The 21,308-nt window shown below is 37.2% G+C and overlaps 1 protein-coding gene across 1 annotated transcript in view; it reads left to right on the top strand.

Moving 5' to 3' along the window:
- The window catches only part of LOC114897703 (disintegrin and metalloproteinase domain-containing protein 32-like), a 174,416-nt gene extending 157,425 nt beyond the window's left edge, over positions 1 to 16,991 (top strand). Inside the window, exons 21-24 of the mRNA XM_029226723.1 lie at positions 9,648 to 9,686; positions 13,376 to 13,414; positions 15,451 to 15,489; positions 16,276 to 16,991. Coding sequence (XP_029082556.1) covers positions 9,648 to 9,686; positions 13,376 to 13,414; positions 15,451 to 15,489; positions 16,276 to 16,502 — 344 coding nt within the window. The 3' untranslated portion in view covers positions 16,503 to 16,991. The remainder of the gene's footprint in view (positions 1 to 9,647; positions 9,687 to 13,375; positions 13,415 to 15,450; positions 15,490 to 16,275) is intronic.
- The last annotated feature ends 4,317 nt before the right edge of the window (positions 16,992 to 21,308 follow it).

Genomic DNA, 21,308 nt, shown 5'->3' with positions numbered 1-21,308 from the left:
TACAAGCATTGGGGTATGTGTATCTTTTTGAAGTAGTATTTTCATTTCTTCAATATATACTCAGGAGTGAAATGACTAGATCATGTGGTAGTTCTATTTTTAGTTTTTTGACGAACCTCATACTGTATTCCACAGTGTTTGCACCAATTTACATTCCCACCAACAGTGTATGAGAGTTCCCTTTACTTCACATCCTCACTAACATTTGTTATTTGTGGTCTTTTTTTTTTTTTTTAAGATGTTGAGGGTAGGAGTTTATTAAATAATTAATTTAATTTTGCTGTGTTGGGTCTTAGTTTCTGTGCGAGGGCCTTCTCTAATTGTGGCAAGCGGGGACCACTCTTCATCGCGGTGTGTGGGCCTCTCACTATCGCGGCCTCTCTTGTTGTGGAGCACAGGCTCCAGACGCGCAGGCTCAGTAGTTGTGGCTCACAGGCCCAGTTGCTTCGCGGCATGTGGGATCCTCCCAGACCAGGGCTCAAACCCGTCTCCCCTGCATTAGCAGGCAGACTCTCAACCACTGCGCCACCAGGGAAGCCCCTTTGTGGTCTTTTTGATGATAGCCATTCTCACAGATGTGAGATGATAGCTTGTTGTGGTTTTGATTTGCGTTTCTCTGATGATTAGTGATGTTTAGCATCTTTCCATGTGTCTGTTAGCTTATGTATATCTTCTTTGAAAAAATGTCCATTCAAGTCTTCTGCACATTTTTTTAATCGGTTATTTGGTTTTTTGATTTTGAGTTGGATGCGCTATATATTTTGTATATTAACCCCTTTTCGGTCATATTACTTGCAAATATTTTCTCCCATTAAGTAGGTTGTCTTTTTGTTTTCTCATTGGTTTTCTTTGCTCTGCAAAACCTTTTAAGTTTACTTAGGTCCCATTTGTTTATTTTTGCTTTTGTTTCCTTTGCCTTAGGAGACAGATCCAAAAAGCCATTGCTACAATTTATGTCAAAGAGTGTTCTGTCTACATTCTCTTCTAGGAGTTTTATGATTTCTGGTTTTAATTCATTTTGAGTTTATTTTTGTATATGGTGTAATAAAATATTCTATCTCATTCTTTTAGATACAGATGTACAGTTTTCCCAGCACCAGTTACTGACAAGACTGTCTTTTCTCCACTGTATATTCTTGCCTCCTTTTTTGTAGGTTAATTGACCATAAGTGTGTGGGTTTATTTCTGAGCTCTCTGTTCTGTTCCAATGATCTACATGTCTGTTTTGCTGCCAGTACCAAACTATTTTGATTACTGTAGCTTTGTAATATAGTCTGAAATTAGGGAGTGTGATACCTCCAGTTCTGTCCTTCCTTCTCAAGATTGTATTGGCTATCAGTGGTCTTTTGTGTTTCCATACAAATTCTAGAATTATTTGTTCTAGTTCTGTGAAAAATGCCATTGGTATTTTGATGGGGATTGCATTGAATCTGTACATTGCCTTGGGTAATAGGATCATTTTAACAATATTAATTCTTCCAGTCCAAGAACATAGTATGTCTTTCCATCTGTTGTGTCATCATCAATTTCTTTTATTAGTGCCATAGTTTTCTGAGTACAGGTCTTTTGCCTCCTTAGGTAGGTTTCTTCCCAGGTATTTTCTTCTTTTTGATGGAATGGTAAATGGGATTGTTTCCTTAATTTCTCTTTATGATAGTTTGTTGCTAGTGTATAGAAATGCAACAGATTTCTGTATATTAATTTTGTATCCTGCAACTTTACTGAATTCATTGATGAGAATTTTCTATGTATAGTATCATTTCATCTGCAAAAAAGTGACAGTTTTACTTCTTCCTTTCCAACTTGGATTCCTTTTATTTCTTTTTCTTGTCTGATTGCTATGGCTAGGAATGCTGTTACTGTGTTGAACAAAAGCGGTGACAGTGAACATCTTTGTCTTCTTCCTTTTCTTAAAGGAAATGCTTTCAGATTTTCACCATTGAGTATGATGTTAGCTGTGGGCTTATCACATGTGGCCTTTATTATGTTGAGGTGTGTTCCCCCTATGCCCACTTTCTGGAGAGTTTTTATCAGAAATGAAAGTTGAATTTTGTACCCAGAATCTTTTTCTGCACCTATGGATATGATTATATGATTTTTATTCTTCAACTTGTTCACGTAGCATATCACATTGATTGAATTATGGATAATGAACCATCCTTGCATCCCTGGGATAAATCCCTCTTGATCATGGTGTATCATCCTTTTAATGTATTGTTGGATTTTGTTTGCTAATATTTTGTCTGGGATTTTTGCATCTGTGTTCATCAGTGATATTGGCCTGTAGTTTTCTTTTTCTTCCTTCCTTCCTTCCTTTCTTTCTTTTCTTTCTTTCTTTCTTTCTTTCTTTCTTTCTTTCTTTCTTTTTTTCTCTCTTTCTTTCTCTCTTTCTTTCTTCCTTCCTTCCTTCCTTCCATCCTTCCTTCCTTCCTTTCTTTTTACTGGTTTTGATATCATGAGGATGCTGGCCTTGTAGAATGAGTTTGGAAGCATTCCTTACTCTGCAATTTTTAAAAATAGTTTGAGAAGAATGGGTGTTAACTTTTCTCTAAATGTTTGGTCCAATTCACCTGTAAAACCATCTGGTCCTGGACTTTTGTTTGCTGGGAGTTTTAAAATCACAGTTTCAATTTCATTACTGATTATTTATCCATTCACATTTTCTATTTCTTCCTGGTTCAGTCTTGGGACATTGTACATTTCTAGGAGTTTGTCCATTTCTTCTAGATTGTTGATTTTATTGACATATAGTTTCTCTTAGTAGTCTCTTATGATCCTTGTATTTCTGTGATGTCAGTTGTAACTTCTCTTTTATTTCTGATTTTATTGATTTGGATTCTCTCTTTTTTTCTTGATGAGTCTGGCTAAAGTTTTTATCAATTTGGTGTATATTTTCAAAGAGCCAGCTCTTAGTTGCATTGATCTTTTCTATTTTTTTCTTCTGTCTCTATTTCATATATTTCTACTCTGATCTTTATGGTTCCTTTCCTTCTACTATTTGGGGTTTTGTTTGTTCTTCTTTTTCTAGTTCCTTTAAGTATAAGGTTAGGTTGTTTATTTGAGATTTTTCTTGTTTCCCTAGGTAAGCTTGTATAATTATAAACTTCCTTCTTAGAACTGCTTTTGTTGCATCCCATAGATTTTGGATGGTTGTGTTTTCATTTTCATTTATTTCCAGGTATTTTTTTTTAATCTTCTCTTTGATTTCTTCAGTGATCCATTGGATATTTAGTGGAATATTGTTTAGCCTCCACGCGTTTGTGTTTTCTGCAGTTTTCTTTTCTTATAGTTGATTTCTAGTCTTGTAGTGTTGTGGTCAGAAAAGATGCTTGATATGATTTCAGTGTTTCTTAAATTTACCGAGGCTTGTTTTGTGGCTTAGCATGAACTCTGTCCTGGAGAATTTTCCTTGCGCACCTGAAAAGAATGTGTATTCTTCAGCTTTTGGATGGAATGTTCTATATATATCTATTAAGTTGATCTGTTGTAATATGTCATTTAATATTTCCTTATTGATTTTCTGTCTAGATGATCTGTTTGTTGATCTAAGTTGGGTGTTAAAATTCCCTACTATTATTGTGTTATTCTCGATTTCTCCATTTATTTTTGTTGAAATTTGCTTCAGTTATTTGGGTGCTCCTATGTTGGGTGCATATATATTTACAATTGTTATATCTTCTTGGATTGAACCCTTGATTGTTATATCATATTCTTCTTTGTCTCTTCTAACAGCCTTTGCTTTAAAGTCTATTTTATCTACTATAAGTAATGCTACCCAAACTTTCTTTTAATTTTCTTTTACATGGAATACCTTTTCCATCCCCTCACTTCCAGTCTGTGTGTTTCTTTAGCACTGAATGAGTCTCTTGTAGGCAGCATATATACAGGTCTATTTTTGTATCCATTCAGCCACTCTGTGTATTTTGGTTGGAACATTTAGTCCATTTTCATTTAAGTAATTATTAATATGTGCATACTTATTAATAAATATGTACTTATTAATATGTATGTACATACAAGGGAGTTCCCTTTCATGTAACTTGTTGCTTTTCCCATGCTGCTTTTTATACTCTCTATCTTTAATTTTTGCCATTTTAATTATAATGTGTCTTGTGTTGCTCTTGGGTTGATCCTTTTGGAGACACTCTGGTTCCTGGATTTGTATTTCTGTTTCCTTATAGTCATCTATTAGGACATATTGTACAATGCAGGGGAAAAATCCAATATTTTATAATAACTATAAATAGAGTATAACCTTTAAAAATTACGAATCACTATACTGTACACCTGTAACTTATAAAATATTGTATACCGACTGTACCTAAATTAAAAAAAATTTTAGAGCTTCCCTGGTGGTGCAGTAGTTAAGAACCCACCTGCCAATGCAGGGGACACAGATTCGAGCCCTGGTCCAGGAAGATCCCACATGCCACGAAGCAACTAAGCCCATGCACCACAACTACCGAGCCTGCGCTCTAGAGCTCACGAGCCACAACTACTGAAGCCTGTGTGCCACAACTACTGAGCCTGCGCTCTAGAGCTCACGAGCCACAACTACTGAAGCCTGTGCGCCTAGAGCCCATGCTTCACAACAAGAGAAGCCACAGCAATGAGAAGCCCGTGCACCACAATGAAGAGTAGCCCCCACTCGCCACAACTAGAGAAAACCTGCGCACAGCAACAGACCCAACGCAGCCAAAAAAATTAATTAATTTAAAAAAATTTTTTAAAGGAGAAAGGAAAGCAAACACTTGCAACCCAATGATTAAGACTACAGTTATCTATCCTGGTTGTGGGGTTAATGAATTAATGTTTTGTTAACCTTTAAGGACTGATGTTTTATTTCAAATAAAAATTTTTAATGAGGTTCTTTTTTTTTTTTTTTTTTTTTGTTGTACGCGGGCCTCTCACTGTTGTGGCCTCTCCCGTGGTGGAGCACAGGCTCCGGACGCACAGGCTCAGCGGCCATGGCTCACGGGCCCAGCCACTCCGCGGCATGTGGGATCATCCTGGACTGGGGCACAAACCCACATCCCCTGCATCGGCAGGCAGACTCTCAACCACTGCGCCACCAGGGAAGCCCTGAGGTTCTTTTTGACGTAACTGAACAGCATCAGGGAAAGAGTATGCCAAAACAACTTATTCCTTTTTTTCTTCCCTTTGAACTTATTTATTTTTAGACTATTAAAATGACCAAACCAGGATGAGATACCCAATAAATCTTTATATCATTATGACTTGGTTTTGATTGCCATTCTCATAAAGCTGCACATAACTGTGACATTTATTTCTTTTTAAGAGAACTTGTAGTCTAGCCAGAATGATCTTTGAAAAATGCAAATTTAAACTCTTGATGAATTACTTTATCTAGATGTTTGATCATCAATGGATGTTATCATAAAAAGACAAACAACCAGGTATTACGTCCCTTCCACTGGAAGTGCACAATACCACCTAAGAAATATTCTTACCAAAAGAAGTAGTTGAATCTCTTTATGATTCTGTATGTAATCACCAATGTATAACTAATATAGAGGTCATGTAACTGTCACCTGGGCCTTTTGGAATGCTTGCTGTTGCATTCCTCTATCTTGGAACCCAGCTGCCATGCTGCAAGATGCTCCAGTACATGGAGAAGCTACATGCAGGCACTTTGGGTGACAACTCCAGCTGAGCTCCCAGCTGATAGTTGTCATTAGTTGACAGCATGTGAACATCCACCTATCTTAGATATCCATCTGACACATGACTACAACTGCATGAGAGACCCCAAATGAGAACTACTCAGCTGATCCCAGTCAACTCACTGAACCAAGAGAGTTAATAATAAATGTTTTGAGGTACTAAATTTTGGAATGATTTTTTAAGTAGTCTTATGGACTGAATGTCTCCCCTTCCCGAATTCACATATTAAAACCCTATCCCCCAATCTGATGGTATGAGGAGTTGGGGCATTTGGGCTGAAATTAGGTTTAGATGAGGTCATGAAAGTGGGGTCTCCATGACGGGATTAGTGTTCTCATAAGGCAAGGAAGAGAGACCAGAGCGCCTTCTCTCTCTGCACCATGTGAAGACACAGCAAGAAAGCAGCCACCTGCAAGCCAGGAAATAGGTTCTCGCCAAGAACCAAATTTGCTGACACCTTGATCTTGGACTTCCCAGCCTCCAGAATTTTAAGAAACAGATGTCTGCTGTTTAAGCACCCAGTCTGTAATTCCTGTACCTGGATGTCTACTACTTTTCCCAGGTTAGGGAAGTTTTCAGCTACTGTGTCTTCAAATACGTTCTCTGCCCTTTTCTCTCTGTCTTCTCCTTCTGGGACTTCTATCATGTGAATGTCAATATGCTTGATGTTGTCCTGAAGGTCTCTTAAACTGTTCTCATTTCTTTTTTTTTTTTATGTTCAGCATCAGTGATTTCCATTACTCTTTCTGCCAGTTCCCTGATCTATTCCTCTGTATCCTTTAGTCTACTATTGATTCCTTCTAGTGTATTTTTCATTTCAGTTATTATATTCTTCATCTCTGTTTGGTTGTTCTTTAACTTCTTACTCTGTTCATCCATTCTTCTCCTGAGTTCTTTGATCCTCTTTTTGATCATTACCTTAAATTCTTTCCTGGGTAGATTGCCTGTATCCATTTCACTTAGTTCTTACGAGTTTTATCTTTGTCCTTTGTTTGGAACTTGCTCCTCTGTTGCCTCATTTCACCTAACTTGCTAGTTTGATTTCCATGTATCTGGTATGTTGATTATGTTTCCCAATCTTGAAGAAGTGACCTTTTGTAGGAGATGTCCTATGTATCCCAGCAGCACACTCCCTGTTCATTACCAGAGCTGTATGCTCTAGGGTTGCTCCCTATGTGGGCTGTGTGGGTCCTTCTGTTGTGGCAGGCTGGCTACAGTAAGTGGTTTTATAGGCTTGGCTGGTCCCTGGTCTGGTTGGTTGCCAGACCTTGCCTTGTGTGGAAGCTGTGGGCTCTTGGTTGGCAGGGCTGGGTCGCAAGACAGCTGGATGTGAAACCCTGCAGGGGTCCGAGGCTAGTGCTGGCTCACTGGTGGGTGGAGTTGGGGTCTAGGAGATCCTGGAGATGTTGCTAACCCCCCCGTGAGTGAAGCCGGTTCCTGGGGCTAGTGTTGGCCCACTGACAAAGCTAATCCTGGGGTCTGCCCACAGTGCCCAGGGGTCCCAGAGCTGGTGTCAGACCACTGGTGGGTGGGGCTAGATCCTGACACAGCTGGCTGCAGGGCCCAGTGTGTCCTGAAGCTTGTATTGGCCTTCTAGTGGGGGCGGGCACAGGCTATGGGGCTGCACTTGTCCTGGGCCTGGTGTTCACCTGCTGGTGGGGTGAGCCTGGTCCTGAGTCTAGAGCAGGCTCTCTAGTGGATGGGATTATGGATTCTGGGGCTGGTGCCCGCCTACTTAGGAGTCGAGCTGGGTCCCAGGGTCTCTGGCTGCAGAACCATGGGGGTCCTGGGTCTAGTGCCTGTGCAGTGCTGTTTGGGGCCTGGCCCTGCATGCTCTGGTGGGCAGGGCCATAACCAGGGGCGGCCGTGGGCTCAGGGGGTCTTAAGGCAGCCTGTCTGCTAGTGGGTGAGGCTGTGTCCCTGCCCAATTATTTCCTTGCCCTGAGCTGTCCCAGTACTGGTGCCTGTAGGATGTTGGGCGGGCATGGGACTAGTCCTGGGGCTAATGGGCTAGAAAGAGGATTCCAGAATGGTACTTGCCAGTACTGGTGTCCACGAGGTAGAATGAGCTCCCCAAAATGGCTGCCGTCAGTGTCTGTGTCACCAGGGTGAACTCTGGTTGCCTCCTGCCTCTCCGGGAGACTCTCCAAGATCAGCAGGTGGGTCTGACCCAGGCTCCATTCAACTCACCGCTTCTGCCCTGCGTCCTGGAGCGTGTGAGATTCTGTGTGTGCCCTTTAAGAATGGAGTCTATTTTCCACAGCTCTCTGGTCTCCCAAAAGTGAGCCCCATTACCCTTCAGCAAATGTTCTGGGCACTCATCTTCCCAACACAGGACTCCTGGGCTGGGCATCCTGATGTGGGGCACCTCACACCTTGGGGAGGACCCCTTCAATTGTAATTATTTTCCTATTGTGGATCACCCATCCAGGACGTATGGGTCTTGACTGTATTATGACTCTGCCACTCCTACCCATTTCCGGTGGTTCCTTCTTTATATCTTTAGTTGTAGATCCTTTCATGTAGGTTCTGGTCTTTTTCATCTATGGTCGTTCTGCAAATAGTTGTGATTTTGGTGTGAGAGAAGGTGGGCTCAATATCTTTATTCTGCCATCTTGGCCGGTCTCATTCTGTCATTACTTGTTTAATGAATTCTGTTCCTTTATTGATCTCTATGGAAATCCTAAGCATTCTTTTTTTTTTTTGAAGTTTTTCCTGTTACCTATAATTGTTAGTGTATGAATTCATTAGTTTGAGAGGTGAACATTACCTCTTACTGGCTTTTTTATTTGATTGTAAGTCCATCTTAAGCAGCAATGATTGTCTCATGAGAATTCTGCATATCCTGCTTTGTAGAATCCTCCTTGTCAAGATGATTTTGTTTTACCCTCCTAAGTCATAAACTTTTTTTAAAAGCTTTTAATTTTATGTTGGAGTATAGCCGATTAACAATGCTGTGATAGTATCAGGTGCACAGCAGAGCGACTCAGCCATACATATACATGTATCCATTCTCCCACAGACTCCCCCTCCCAGTCATAAACTTTTGAGGTGTTTGTTACACATGGAGATCTAGAATTCATAGGAAACATGAATTAGTATCCTGAACCTGTACAGTAAAGGCTTAAGATTCCTCTTTCTGTATTTGATGTTTTATCCCATCCATATCCCTAAAGCATTTTAAGCACCTAAGATTCCTGTGTCTCTAGGTGATCCTTTTCCGCCTATACTTCTGAAGCAATCTCCCTGCAGCATCTCTAAGACTCATGATAATACTATCTCCACTTAGTGGGTGGTATGGCCTTTCATGGCTTCCAAGGTTAGAGGAGGTGGTCAGCTCCAGTTTTCCAGGTGGGCTCCACTCCCTAACTGATTCCCCGACCTCTAGGGTCATTCAGCTTTAGTTCCTATTTACCTTTCGTGCTTTCTATATCCTCTTTTTTTTTTTCAGACTATCATTAGAAATGTCGCTTCCTTCCCTTAAATTTTCATTAGCATTTTCTGTTATTTTTTTCACTATTACTCTGTGTGTTAAATAGGAGGTGGAAATTACCCTGTCAGCCCAGTCTGCCTGATTGTTTAGAAGTCAGTGAGGGTTTTAAATCACCTCCTGCAGTAATTTGTTTACTAGTGGGTAAAACATTAGGTTAGAACCTAAAGGCCAGAATCAGGCATTCAAAATCAAGCATATATTCTGAGCTGGGAAGTGACAAATCTGTTTTCCTTCTCCTCTGTTTGAGAACTTGACATTTGTATTCTCTATGGACATGGTATATTGGTAAATAAGAATGTTACTTATTTGCATACTGTAACTTAGTAATCTTTTGAAATGATGCATTAGTGGTAATTAGTGGTATAAAAGCGTTAATATAGGTTACAAAATGGTCTGACATTCATTTGTTATGGAGGCACACTTTTTTTAAAGTATTAACTTAGAAGCATTATTTTCACTTGCATTTTAGGTCCACATCGGAAAGTAGTAGCCAAACAGATACTGTCAGGTAAGTAAATTAGAAAGGATTTCTTAAAATAAGTATGTGTTAAATAATAAGATGAACAAATTGAATCAACAAGTAATTGCTAAGTATTAATTGAGCAGCAACAATTGATAAGGTACTACACACACAAAAATTCCTCTTAGTATTTGCCAACTTAGTTAAGTAGTGAGTATTTGTCTAAGTAAATCAATGTCTTCTTTTCTTCAGTTTGTTAATGTATGTTGGGAGTTTATTCTGGAGAAACAGAGGAATAAATGATTGGTGAAATGTTTATGGTGCTAACTCATAAATGGGGAAGTTTACTTCTTTAATTGGAGACTCTAGAAATCCAATATGTATGCTCATGAACAACTGAATGAGGGCTTACCCTGGTCACATAGGAAAAATTTGCTGAAGAAAAAGATTGTAAAGGAATAACAATTCTGTGTGTTCCATAGCCTTTCAGTATTACAAAGTAGTTTTAATTAGGTCTCCTTCCATTTCCTGAAAGGTGGATATGTCTGTATAATAATACAATAATTGTTTAGTTTTCTACATCCAACAATTTTGGATGGTGTTATTCTACCTAGGTCCCTCCAAAGTACACTTAGCAGACACACCCAAATCTACAGAGTAAGCTGTCTAGGCTGCACAACAGGGTTGTTTAATTTCTTTTATTCCAGAAGAGGTCTTCCTCTTCCATTACAATGCCTGCTTTTCTTATCCTTTATCTCTCTTTTGACATTATGATCTTCTCCTTTTAGTGACACTTATGGAGTCATGAGTTACTCTCACCAAACTAAAAAAATTGATTTTCATTATTTTGTCCTCTCAATATCAGGGAGTTAACTTATGGTCCTCAAACACAGTTACTTTTTCCTCACCTTGGACGTATGTCTTATTATACTCTGTTATCGTAGAGGATAGGACTGTATAGCCAGCATGTGGCAGAGTTGTTGGTTTATGGTAAGTGCTCAATAAATATTTGTTGAATGAATGCATGATTACTTAATCTTTTCCACACACAGGCAACCAGACCCAAAAAAAATCCACAAACACAAAGGTACATAGACAAATACACACACACACACACACACACACACACACACAATCTATCTATAATGTTATAACTGCCCCCTTTTCTCCCTCTCTTATTATATTATCTCTCATCCTGAAACCTTGTCAACATAATTCATCTCTCCTAGGATATTAATTCACCTACATTGGGTAAGGGATGATAGAATTACCCATAGGTAAATGCACATTTCAACTAGAGTAGTATAATTTGGAATGTTAATCCACTGGTCTAGCCTTCAGGCTTGGTATATACCAGGGAAACATTTTTAGGATAATTTTATTCATTTATATTTAAAGAATGTCACTTGACTCTACTGCTATGTTTTACTAACATAACATCCACTATCGTTTTCAGGTCATTTATTTTTGGAATAATCTTTTTCTGGTAGAAAGTCAGTGGGAAAGACTGTTGAGGTCAAAGAATGCAGGGAGGTGGGATGAATCCCAGTATATGTTATATTAGTACCACTTTAGGTCTAATTAATTTTTTAAATATCTAAAATTCAATATTTTCATTCTTCTTCTAAACAACAGAAGGATATTAGATCACCTACACAACTCCCCCTCCATTTGTCAGTTATTATTATTATCATTTTATATTAAATGTGAATACTTACTAGGGTTTAACAACATATTTACCAATTGCTTTGGTCACCATTCATTCTTTTTTTTTAATGGTATTTAACCCTGAATTTTATTTTATTTATTTATTTTAGATTTTTGGCCGCACTGCATGGCTTGCGGGATCTTAGATCCCCATCCAGGGACTGTACCTGGGCCACAGCAGTGAAAACACTGAGTCCCGACCACTGGACTGCCAGGGAACTCCCACTATTCATTCCTGAGTCCGTTTTTTTTTTTTTTTTTTATTTCAATTTCCTTCTTCCTGAAGTACAACGCTTTTAATTTTAGTTAGTTTCTGTGATTATAAGCATTTGATATTAAATGTCTGAACATGTCTTTTTCACACTCATCTTTGAAAGGCAACTTAGATGGTTACAGACTTGTGGTTGGGAGTCACTTTCCACAGCTCTTTTAAAGTATTGTGTTGCTGTAACGTGACATTTACTGGCATTGATGAGACCTCAGTTGACAGTCTGATTAACTTATTTATTCCCTTTCAATTAATGTGTTTACTCTAAGTGACTTCTAAGATTTCCTCTGTCCTGAACGTTTTGTTATTTTATTATGATATGTTCTGATAGAATTTGTTTTTATTTACGCTGCTCTGGATTCCATATAGTATTTAGATACCAGCATTCAGGTCATTAATTCTGGGAAAACAATCAGTCATTTCTTTAATTATCACCTCTTTTCCATTCTTTATCTTTTCTGCATCTGAAATGACTATATTTGGGAGAGTCTTCTCACTTTATCCTCCGTAGTTGTTAACCGGGCTGTTCATATGCTATGCTTTTTCATGTCTCTCTCTGCCACTGATTTCTTCATATTAGTTTCCAAATCACCCATTCTCTTAACAGCTATCCTTTTCTTGCCTTACTTCTGCCTGAATCTCTGTGGAGATTCTAAATGTTTCTATTAAAGGTTTTTTATATTATCCATCGATCTCAATATGTGAATTTTTTGTTCTGCTGTGCTGTGCCTGTGGGCACTTAACACACAGTTGTTTGTAATTTAGACTTGTAAGCTCATCCTCAGGGGCAATGATTGTTCTCATGGGAACTCTGCACACCCCGAGTTGTAGAGGCATACGTTAGGAAGAGGGAAATGTTTCAGCTTTCCCTGTCTTGGGGCATGAATGTTTTAATATTTTCTATGCTTGCTAGTTCAAATTTGTGGGTAATGAAATTGAGGAATTGTGGTCCTGCCTCTATAGATGATGGAGGTCTGGGGTCCTGCATCTCTAGGTGATCCTTTTCCATCCACATGGCTGAGACAATTTGCCTATTGCATTCCCAGTGGCCATACCTTTTGTTAACTCCATTCAAGACTACCAGGCTTGGGCTTCACTCTAGCTTTCTAACATCTAAATATCTGTACCCTAAACTCCTACCAAGCTAGGGTTATTAAAATCATATCCCTTAGGGTACAAGTAATTCAGAGTCTCTTGTAGTCATTCAGATTTTGCTCCTGTTTTGTCTCTGAATTTCTAGTTTCTTCATTTTTTACTGACAGACAAAGAGCCTTTTCTGGCTGTCAGTCTCAGTTCGGTATTAAATTTTTGCGCTATTATCTTCAGCTTTTCTGCAGAGTAGAAACGGGAAACTTTCCTTGTGGAATAGAAAGGGGAACTTATTCTGTCAGTTAAGTCTGATAGTTTGCCCAGAAGTAAATGTGAATGTTAATTTGCAAAATGTGGCAATTTACTTGTCAACAAATAAAAAGCTAACTTGTAACTGGAAGGCCAAATTTAGGCATTCAGAATCAAACTTATATACTGTGCTTAGAGGTGATAAAGAAAACAATGCATCTCTGCTGTCTTGATACGTTTCCCCACTGGAGGATTTAAATTTTGCACTATGTGTTGCACTTGGTGTTGGGTAAATAAGATTGCTACTTATTTTCCTGCCCCAGGTGTTAAAAGAGTTAGTTTTGGTATGAAATGGCTTGATCTTCATTCTTAAAGTAGGCAGTTTTCTTAGTATTAACTTTTGGACATTTTTATTTTTATTTAGATCAAGTTCAGAAAGTAGTTCAAGTTCAAATACCAGCACGTAAGTGACATAAGAAATGTTTCTTATAAGTATATGTTGAAAATAAGAATGAACAAAAGATTGTTTAATATTTTTTGAGCAGCCACAATTGATAAAGTACTACACTAAAAACAACTTATTAATATTTTCCATTCTGGGAATGAGTATTAATTAACTCAGTCTTTTCTTCAGTTTATTAAATTTTTATTGATTGCCTACTCTTTTGATACCTAGGGAAAAACTAGTTGTCTAATGAGAGACAAGATATTTATGATTATTTTGTGAAACTAACTCATAGAGCATTTTTGCATGTTTTATGATGAAATACAAAGGGAAATATTACTTTTTTGTTTAGATTATATTTATACCCACAAACTCAATATGAACAATTGAGTGAATTATTACCCCAATCAGGAGGAGTTTATCTAAGAGACAGTTACCATAAACACACTAAAATTCTACGTTTTCCACATTCCTCACCTCAGTCCAACAGCCCTCAATTGTGTTAATAAGGGTTCTCTGAGTTTTCAGTTTCCCGTGTGGCCTTGTGATCCTTCTGAAGTCATCTAATATATACTGATTTGCTAATCTTCTTTTCTCCCTTGTAGAGTTTTAGTTTTCTTGTCCTGCCTGGCGTTTTTCCTTAAAGTGTCTTCTTTTAGTTACATTCAATCCACTGATATTCCAGAATATCCTTCATACCCACAGGTTGTTTTCAGGCTACACCCCACCACATTATATAGTTTCTATCGTCCCTGATGAAGTCACCCCCTCCATTTGGGAGGCTATTGGCATTTCTCTATCCTTTATTCTGTTGTTTTTGTATGTTTCCTAACATAATTACCTTTTTATAGATATTATTTTCTCCAAACAAAGTATGAAGAGAAAAGCTGATTTTCTTTATTGCCTCCACTCTGTCACCATTACCAGGGGATTTGTGATATAGTGCTCAAGCACTCTAATACTTCCAAACTTCTGCTTACCTAAATAAAGCATTAATTTGCCGATACACTCTGAAATTGCTTGAGGATAATGGCCATGTGTATTTTGCGAACTAATTTGTAGTTAGCACCTAGCAGAGTAAATGCTCAATAAATACTTGCTTAGTGAATGAACATCACATCCATCTTGAACTTCATATACACACATAACTGACGTTATAACTACTCCAGTTGTCCCCTCACATTCTCTCTCATTATAGAGTATGTCATTTGCACGGTCATCCTCTTCTAGAAGTGGTATTCAAGATTGAGGGATAGTCATCATCCATGGGACAATATATATTGCATTTGAAGAGTGTAATCTGGAGTGTTAACCCGTAAGTCTAGCTTGTGTTTAGCATATACCAAAAAAAGCATTCTTGGATTATTATTTATTTTAAATTTAATAAGCTAGGCAGACATAGTTGCTCTGCGTACTGTTATAGCACCCATTATATTTTCTTTTTTCCCTGTTTTAAAAATTTTGAAAGCCAGTGGGAGATGTTGGTAGAACCAACTCCTTGGGTAAACACTACCACGACAAAAAAATTTTTTAAAGCCAGAAATACGACGGGTTATGTATCCAGTAGACTCACAAATCTATATATATAAATCCCTTCATTGGTTTGGGGAGAACTAACTATATTAAATAGGGGAGTTTCATGGTCAGAATAGTAGGAAAAATCTAGTATAAGTTTTGAAGATATAAAATAGCAGAGGTAGGGAAAGGATAGGAGGGGTAAAATTATGCCACTCTTAGCACTGAATTCTCTCCCTAATCTTACTACCTATATTATCTTCTTTGTCAATTAAACTCAATTAATTTGTCTTCAATATATTCTTTTTCATTCTTTTGGTTGGGGGATCAGAAATAAGAAATCTGTGGATATAAAAACGGAAAAGAGGCTTCAGAATTTGATTTTGACTCTGGTAATAATGAGTATAAAAATAGAAATGTGGCAGATACTTCTTTATTACCACAATTTTGAAGGGAAAGAAGAAGAAACCGCCATAAAAATATATCTTTGTCAGACTGTATTATATCGTGATAAATGCATTATTTCCTTATTTATTTAGCTCCAAGTCACAGAAAAGCAGTGAAACACTTAACAGTAGGCAAGTACATTAGGAAATATCTCTTAAAATAACTTGCTTTAAATTAAAATGAAATTTATAATCCACAACTAATTCCTAAATATTTATTGGTTAGATGAATTCATAAAGTACTGCACCAAAAATAATGTTTTAATCTTTACTAATCTTGTTATTAATGAGTATTTAAATCATTTTTTAAAGACTTTTAGTCTTTTTTCCTCAGTTTAGTAAAATTCTCTTAAGTTTGTTGGGAACTTGCTCTTGTGGACAGAATGGAATTAGAGTTGACTCTAATAAGATATATTATATGTAAATTAGTCTTTTAAATGAATTCATAATCAAGCCACTTTATCCAGTAGGCACTGTAGCCAAAATGCTTAAGGCCTATGAGTTTCCAAGTGCCGAAACCAAAACACTTTACCATATGAAAAAATTTAAAAATGACTGGCTGCAAGATATGGAAAAAGTAAAATTGATATGTATTTAAATTTCTAAAAACATACAAAGATTTGACTTGTTATATTCAAGAACATTTCATTGCATGTGGAAAAAATATTAGATTTTCTCATTTGCAAGTACTTCTGATTAAATACGATGGTTTCCCAAAAATCACAATTGATAGTAAATAAGTTACTCACAGCTAAATAATTTCACAAGCAAAATTGTAAAAATTCTTCTAGAATTCTTTTTCTTTTTCCATATGAATTTTTCACTTGGCAGTATGCCAACTGTATGTTTTGCAGTGGGAGGTAATGTATTTGTTATACCTAAGTACCTAAGCACATGTGTCTTTGTTCTCTTCCACAGTAACTAATAATTCCTTCAGAAGGCAATGGATATTACTGGGGATCTCACTGAGAAATGAAAATGCAGCCTTTTCTCCCCTGGTCACAACTGAAGGAAGCAATAAACCAAGATGGACCGATTTGCAGGAGCGTCTGTTTTTATTTCCTTCTCCACCCCTGAGGCGCGGTTTTGCCATTTCAGGGCCCTTGACTGCAGACAGTCAGTCACAACTCCCACTGACTCCCTGAGCTCTTCTCCACAGCTCTCTCCACCACCCACTCGGATTTACTGCCTGGGGCCCCAGATGCTGGGGATCTGCATCAACTGCTCTCACTCAGGAAGGGATCTGGGCACGGACTGTGTTCCTTCTCCGGGTCCTTCTCACTGGACTCGGCTGGCTGCATGCAGATCTCAGTTAATGCAGTCATTTGACCACCTCACCCTCCCCACAACCACAGAACCAGGGCTTCTCAGGGAAGCTGTGCTCCTTCTGGGGACTGTGCTTTACCTTCCAGGCCTCTCCCTCTGATTACCACCTTTCTCTTGCCCCTCGGCTGGGTGACCTGCAGGGTGAATTCCAGAAGGCGGAAGGACCCAGAGAGCTTGGGCTTGGGTCTCAGGGGCAAAGATTAATCCCTTATCAGAGTTTGGTATGAAGATTGATAAACCGAGTTAGGAAAAATATCATTTTCCATTTTCTCAAAGAGTGTATAAAATTGCTCAGTTTTTCAATTAAATATTTGGCCAAATTCATCAATGGAGCTAGAGTTTTCTTTGTCGGAAGATTTAAAATTATGGATTCAATTTCTTTTAACAGATAAGGGACTATTTAGATTTTCCATTCGGGTGATATTTTTTTCACAAGTTGTATTTTTAAAGGGGTTTATTTGATTTAGTTTTAATTAATTTGGTAGTGTATATATATGTCCATGCCATACTCTCACTTTGTCCCAGCATACCCTTCCCCCTCCCCGTGTCCTCAAGTCCATTCTCTACGTCTGTGTCTTTATTCCTGTCCTGCCCCTAGGTTCTTTTTTTTTTTTTTTTAGATTCCATATATATGTGTTAGCGTATGGTATTTGTTTTTCTCTTTCTGTCTGACTTCACTCTGTATGACAGTCTCTAGGTCCATCCACCTCACTACAAATAACTCAATTTCGTTTCTTTTTATGGCCAGTGTTTTTTAAATTGGAGTGTTAAAAGGATTTACATTTAATATAATTTCTGATACTGTTGGTTTTAAAAAGTCTATCATTTTGTTACGTGTCCTCTATTTGTCCCACATTTCTTTGTTCTTTTGGGGGTTTTTTTCCCCTCTGTTTTTCTTTTAGGTTAATTGAGCAATAAACTACTTTTTCTTTTCTATGGTTTTTAGCTGTCCTTTTTTATATCATTAACACTTTTTGGTAGCTGTTCCAGAGGTTACAATGTGTATCCTTAATTCATCACAGTCTACCTTGAATTAGTATTTTCCTACTTAACAAAAAACAAAAGAACTTTACAACAGCATGGTTCCTGTTACCTCCTCCTGCCCTTGGTGCTACTACATTTAATTCTACATATTTTATAAATTCCATGTATACATTGCTGTTTTTTTCACCTGAAGCAGTCAATAGTGTTTTCAAAATTTTTATATGGCTTTTTATATTTACCCACATGTTTACCCTTTCTGTTGCTCTTCATTTCTTCTTATAATCTGTGCTTTCATACGGGATCACTTCCCTCAGCTTGGATAACCTTCTCTAGTATTGCAGTGTGCTTCTGATGGTGACAATTTCTTTCATCTTTTTTTTTTCTGCTTGAAAAGTTTTTTTATTTTCTTTTCAACGAGATACAATTATTGCACACAGAATTCTAAATTGCCATTTTTTCCCTTTCAGCAGTATTTAATCTATTATCTTCTGGGTTTCATTATTTTTGATGAGAATTCAGTTATTATTCTTTTTGGTATACTGGATTGTAATGTGTCTCCTCACACACCCAGGCACTCCTAAGATATTTTTCCATGTCTTTGGTTTTTGGAAGTTTGATCATGATATGCTTAAGGGTGTTTTTCTTTGAATTTACCCTAACTTGTATTCAAGTAACTTCTTGGATCTATTACTTAATGTCTTTCAACAATTTTGGAAAATTCTCAGCCATTAAGTATGTCTTCATATCTTTCTTTTGACCCATTCTCTTTTTTCCCTTAGGGAACTCCAGTTACACATTTTCCTGATTATTAGATACTGTCTCATAAATCTTTGAAGTTCTGTTTTGTTTTTTAAATTATTTTTCCTATTTTAATTCAGTTTGGATAATTTCTGATGCCTTATCTTAAGCTCACTGATTCCTTCTGCTGTGTCCAATCTTCTGTAACCTCATCCAATGATTTTTTTAAGTCTTAGAATTTCCATTTGGTTCTTCTTTTAGTTTCCCTTCTTCTGTTGAAATTATTGACTTTAAATCCTTTTTGTCTATTTTATTCTTCACATGCTGTAACATGTTTACGACAGTTATTTTAAAGTTCTGATCTACCAAATCAAATACTCCCATTTTAATGTGCTTGATACCTGCCCTTGGATATGTGTTGTTTGGTATGTGTTTTTATCATGATAATGTCCTACATATTTGATGCATTCTTTTTTACCATTTTCAATCAATACTGATGTTTGTAATATTTAATTCACGTGGGTATATACATATTAATATAAAATGCATTATTTATAATATTTATAAATATATATTTATAAAATATTTCATTCAAACTGCTACACAGTATTTCATATTGTACATCTATTAAAATTTTTCTCCATTTTCTTTAGTGATTAATGAGTAAGTTGCTTACAGCTCCCACTATCACAGATGATACTGCTGACAGCCTTGTACATGTTCCTGATAGTTCTTTGCAAGAGTTTCTCTGGAGTATTTTTTATGTACAGATGGATGTATGTTGGCTAATTATTCTGTCATGTGATCACCACTACATCCAATAAATAGCATGTTTCCATCACTCCACAGAAATTCCCTTGTTCTTGTTTGCAGTCAGTCCTTCCTCCACCTTTAGTCCCAAGGCAGCCAATGATCTCTGTCAATATAGTCTTGCCTTTCACAGTATTTCATATACATGACATCATGTATATGAGGGCTTTAAGCTGTCTGCAGATCCATAGCTTTCAGAGTTCCCTTCTCCTTTAATTTCCAGTTTCTTTGACAGCCCCAGGTTTTGACCTTTGAAACCTCAAGCCAGAAAGCTCCTACTTTCTGCCGCCTGAGCCTGTGTGAAGGCTTGGGAGTAAATTGAGTCAAAAGTGCAGAACACTCACACATCCCACCAAGAGCAGTTCTGCCCTTTTTAAGAGTAGACCGCCATCTTATTTCTTTTTTGTTTGCCTTTTTTTGTTTTGTTTTGTTTTTTGAGGCAAGGAATATGACTTTATTTGGAAAGCCCACAGACTGAGAAGATGGCAGACTAAAGTCTTAAAATAACCATCTTCAACCCCTATCCTTCTGTTGGTTTTTTTTTGCCAGGCTTCCTGGGGTCTTTCGCATACATACCTAGTTTAGTGGTCAGCCAGGGATTTAGATGAGTTTATTCTCAAATTTTGGATCTCAGCCTTTCTCTTGCTTCCAGAATTTCCTGCTTTATATTTTCTTTTTTAAAATAAAAATTGTATATATTTAAGATGTACAACATGATAATTTGATATACATATACACTTGACTATTACTACAGTCAAGCTAACTAACATATCCATCTCCTCACACAGGTACCAATCTCTTTTGGGTGGTGAGAGCACCTGAAATCTAGTCTCTAAGCAAATTTCCAGTCTTTGTTATAGAATTACTAACTTTGGTCATCATGTTGTATATTAGATTTCTAGATTTACTCCTCCAGCATAACTGCAACTTTGTACCTCTTGACCAACATTTCCCCATTTCCCACACCCTCCAACCCTAGTAACCACCAGTCTACTTTCTGCTTCTATATATTTTAGGTTTCACATATAAGTGAGATTATACAGTATTTATCTTTCTGTGTCTTATCTCACTGAGCAAATGTCCTCTAGGTTCATCCATGTTGTCACAAATAACAGGTTTTCCATGTTTTTCATGGCTGAGTAATTATATCACATTTTCTTTATCCATTCATCCTTTATGGACACAGGTTGTTTCCATATCTTGGCTATTGTGAACAATGCTGCAAAGAACATGGGTGTGCAGATATGTCTTTGAGATACTGATTTCATTTACTTCTGATATATGCCCAGAGGTAGGATTGCTGGATCATATGGTGTTCTATTTTTAATTTTGAGGAACTGCCATATTGTTTTCCATAATGGCTGTACCAGTTTATATTCTCTCCCACAGTGTACCACAGTTCCAATGTCTCCACACACATACTGGGTGATACTTGTTCTCTTTATCTTTTCGGTAATAGCCAACAAATTGGGTATACAGAAGGACCATACCTCATCATAGTAAAGCCATATATGACAAGACTACAGTTAATATACTCAACAGTGAAAAGTTGAAAGTTTTCCTCTGTGATCAGGAACAAGACAAAGGTGTCCACTCTCACCACTCTTAAGTACTGGAAGTCCTAGCTAGAACAATCAGGAAATATGAAGTAATAAAAGGCATCCAAATCAGAAAGGAAGAAGTAAAGTTGTCTTTATTTGTAGATATGACTTTATACAAGAAAATTCTAAAGACTCAACCAGAGAACTGATCAACAAATCCAACAAAGTTGCAAGATATAAAATCAACATACAGAAATCAGTTGCATTTCTACATACTAAAAATGACATAGCTGAGAAAAAAGTAATCTCATTCACAATGCATTAAAACAATAAAATAATTAGGAATAAATTTACTAAGGGAAGTGAAAGATCTGCACAAAGAAAACTGTAAGACTTTGATGAAAGCAATTGAAGAAGACATGAATAAATGGAAAGATATCCCATGTCTATGGACTGGAAGAATTAACATTTGTTAAAATGTCCATACTACCCAAAGCTATCTATAGATTCAATGCAATCTCTATCAAAATTCCAATGGCATTTTTCATAGGA

This window comes from Monodon monoceros, unplaced genomic scaffold, assembly GCF_005190385.1.
Source record: "Monodon monoceros isolate NGI ecotype Baffin Bay Population unplaced genomic scaffold, NGI_Narwhal_1 Super_Scaffold_17, whole genome shotgun sequence".
Lineage (NCBI taxonomy): Eukaryota > Metazoa > Chordata > Mammalia > Artiodactyla > Monodontidae > Monodon > Monodon monoceros.
Note: the sequence above shows the minus strand (reverse complement) of the source record. Positions and strands in the feature narration are given on the sequence as shown.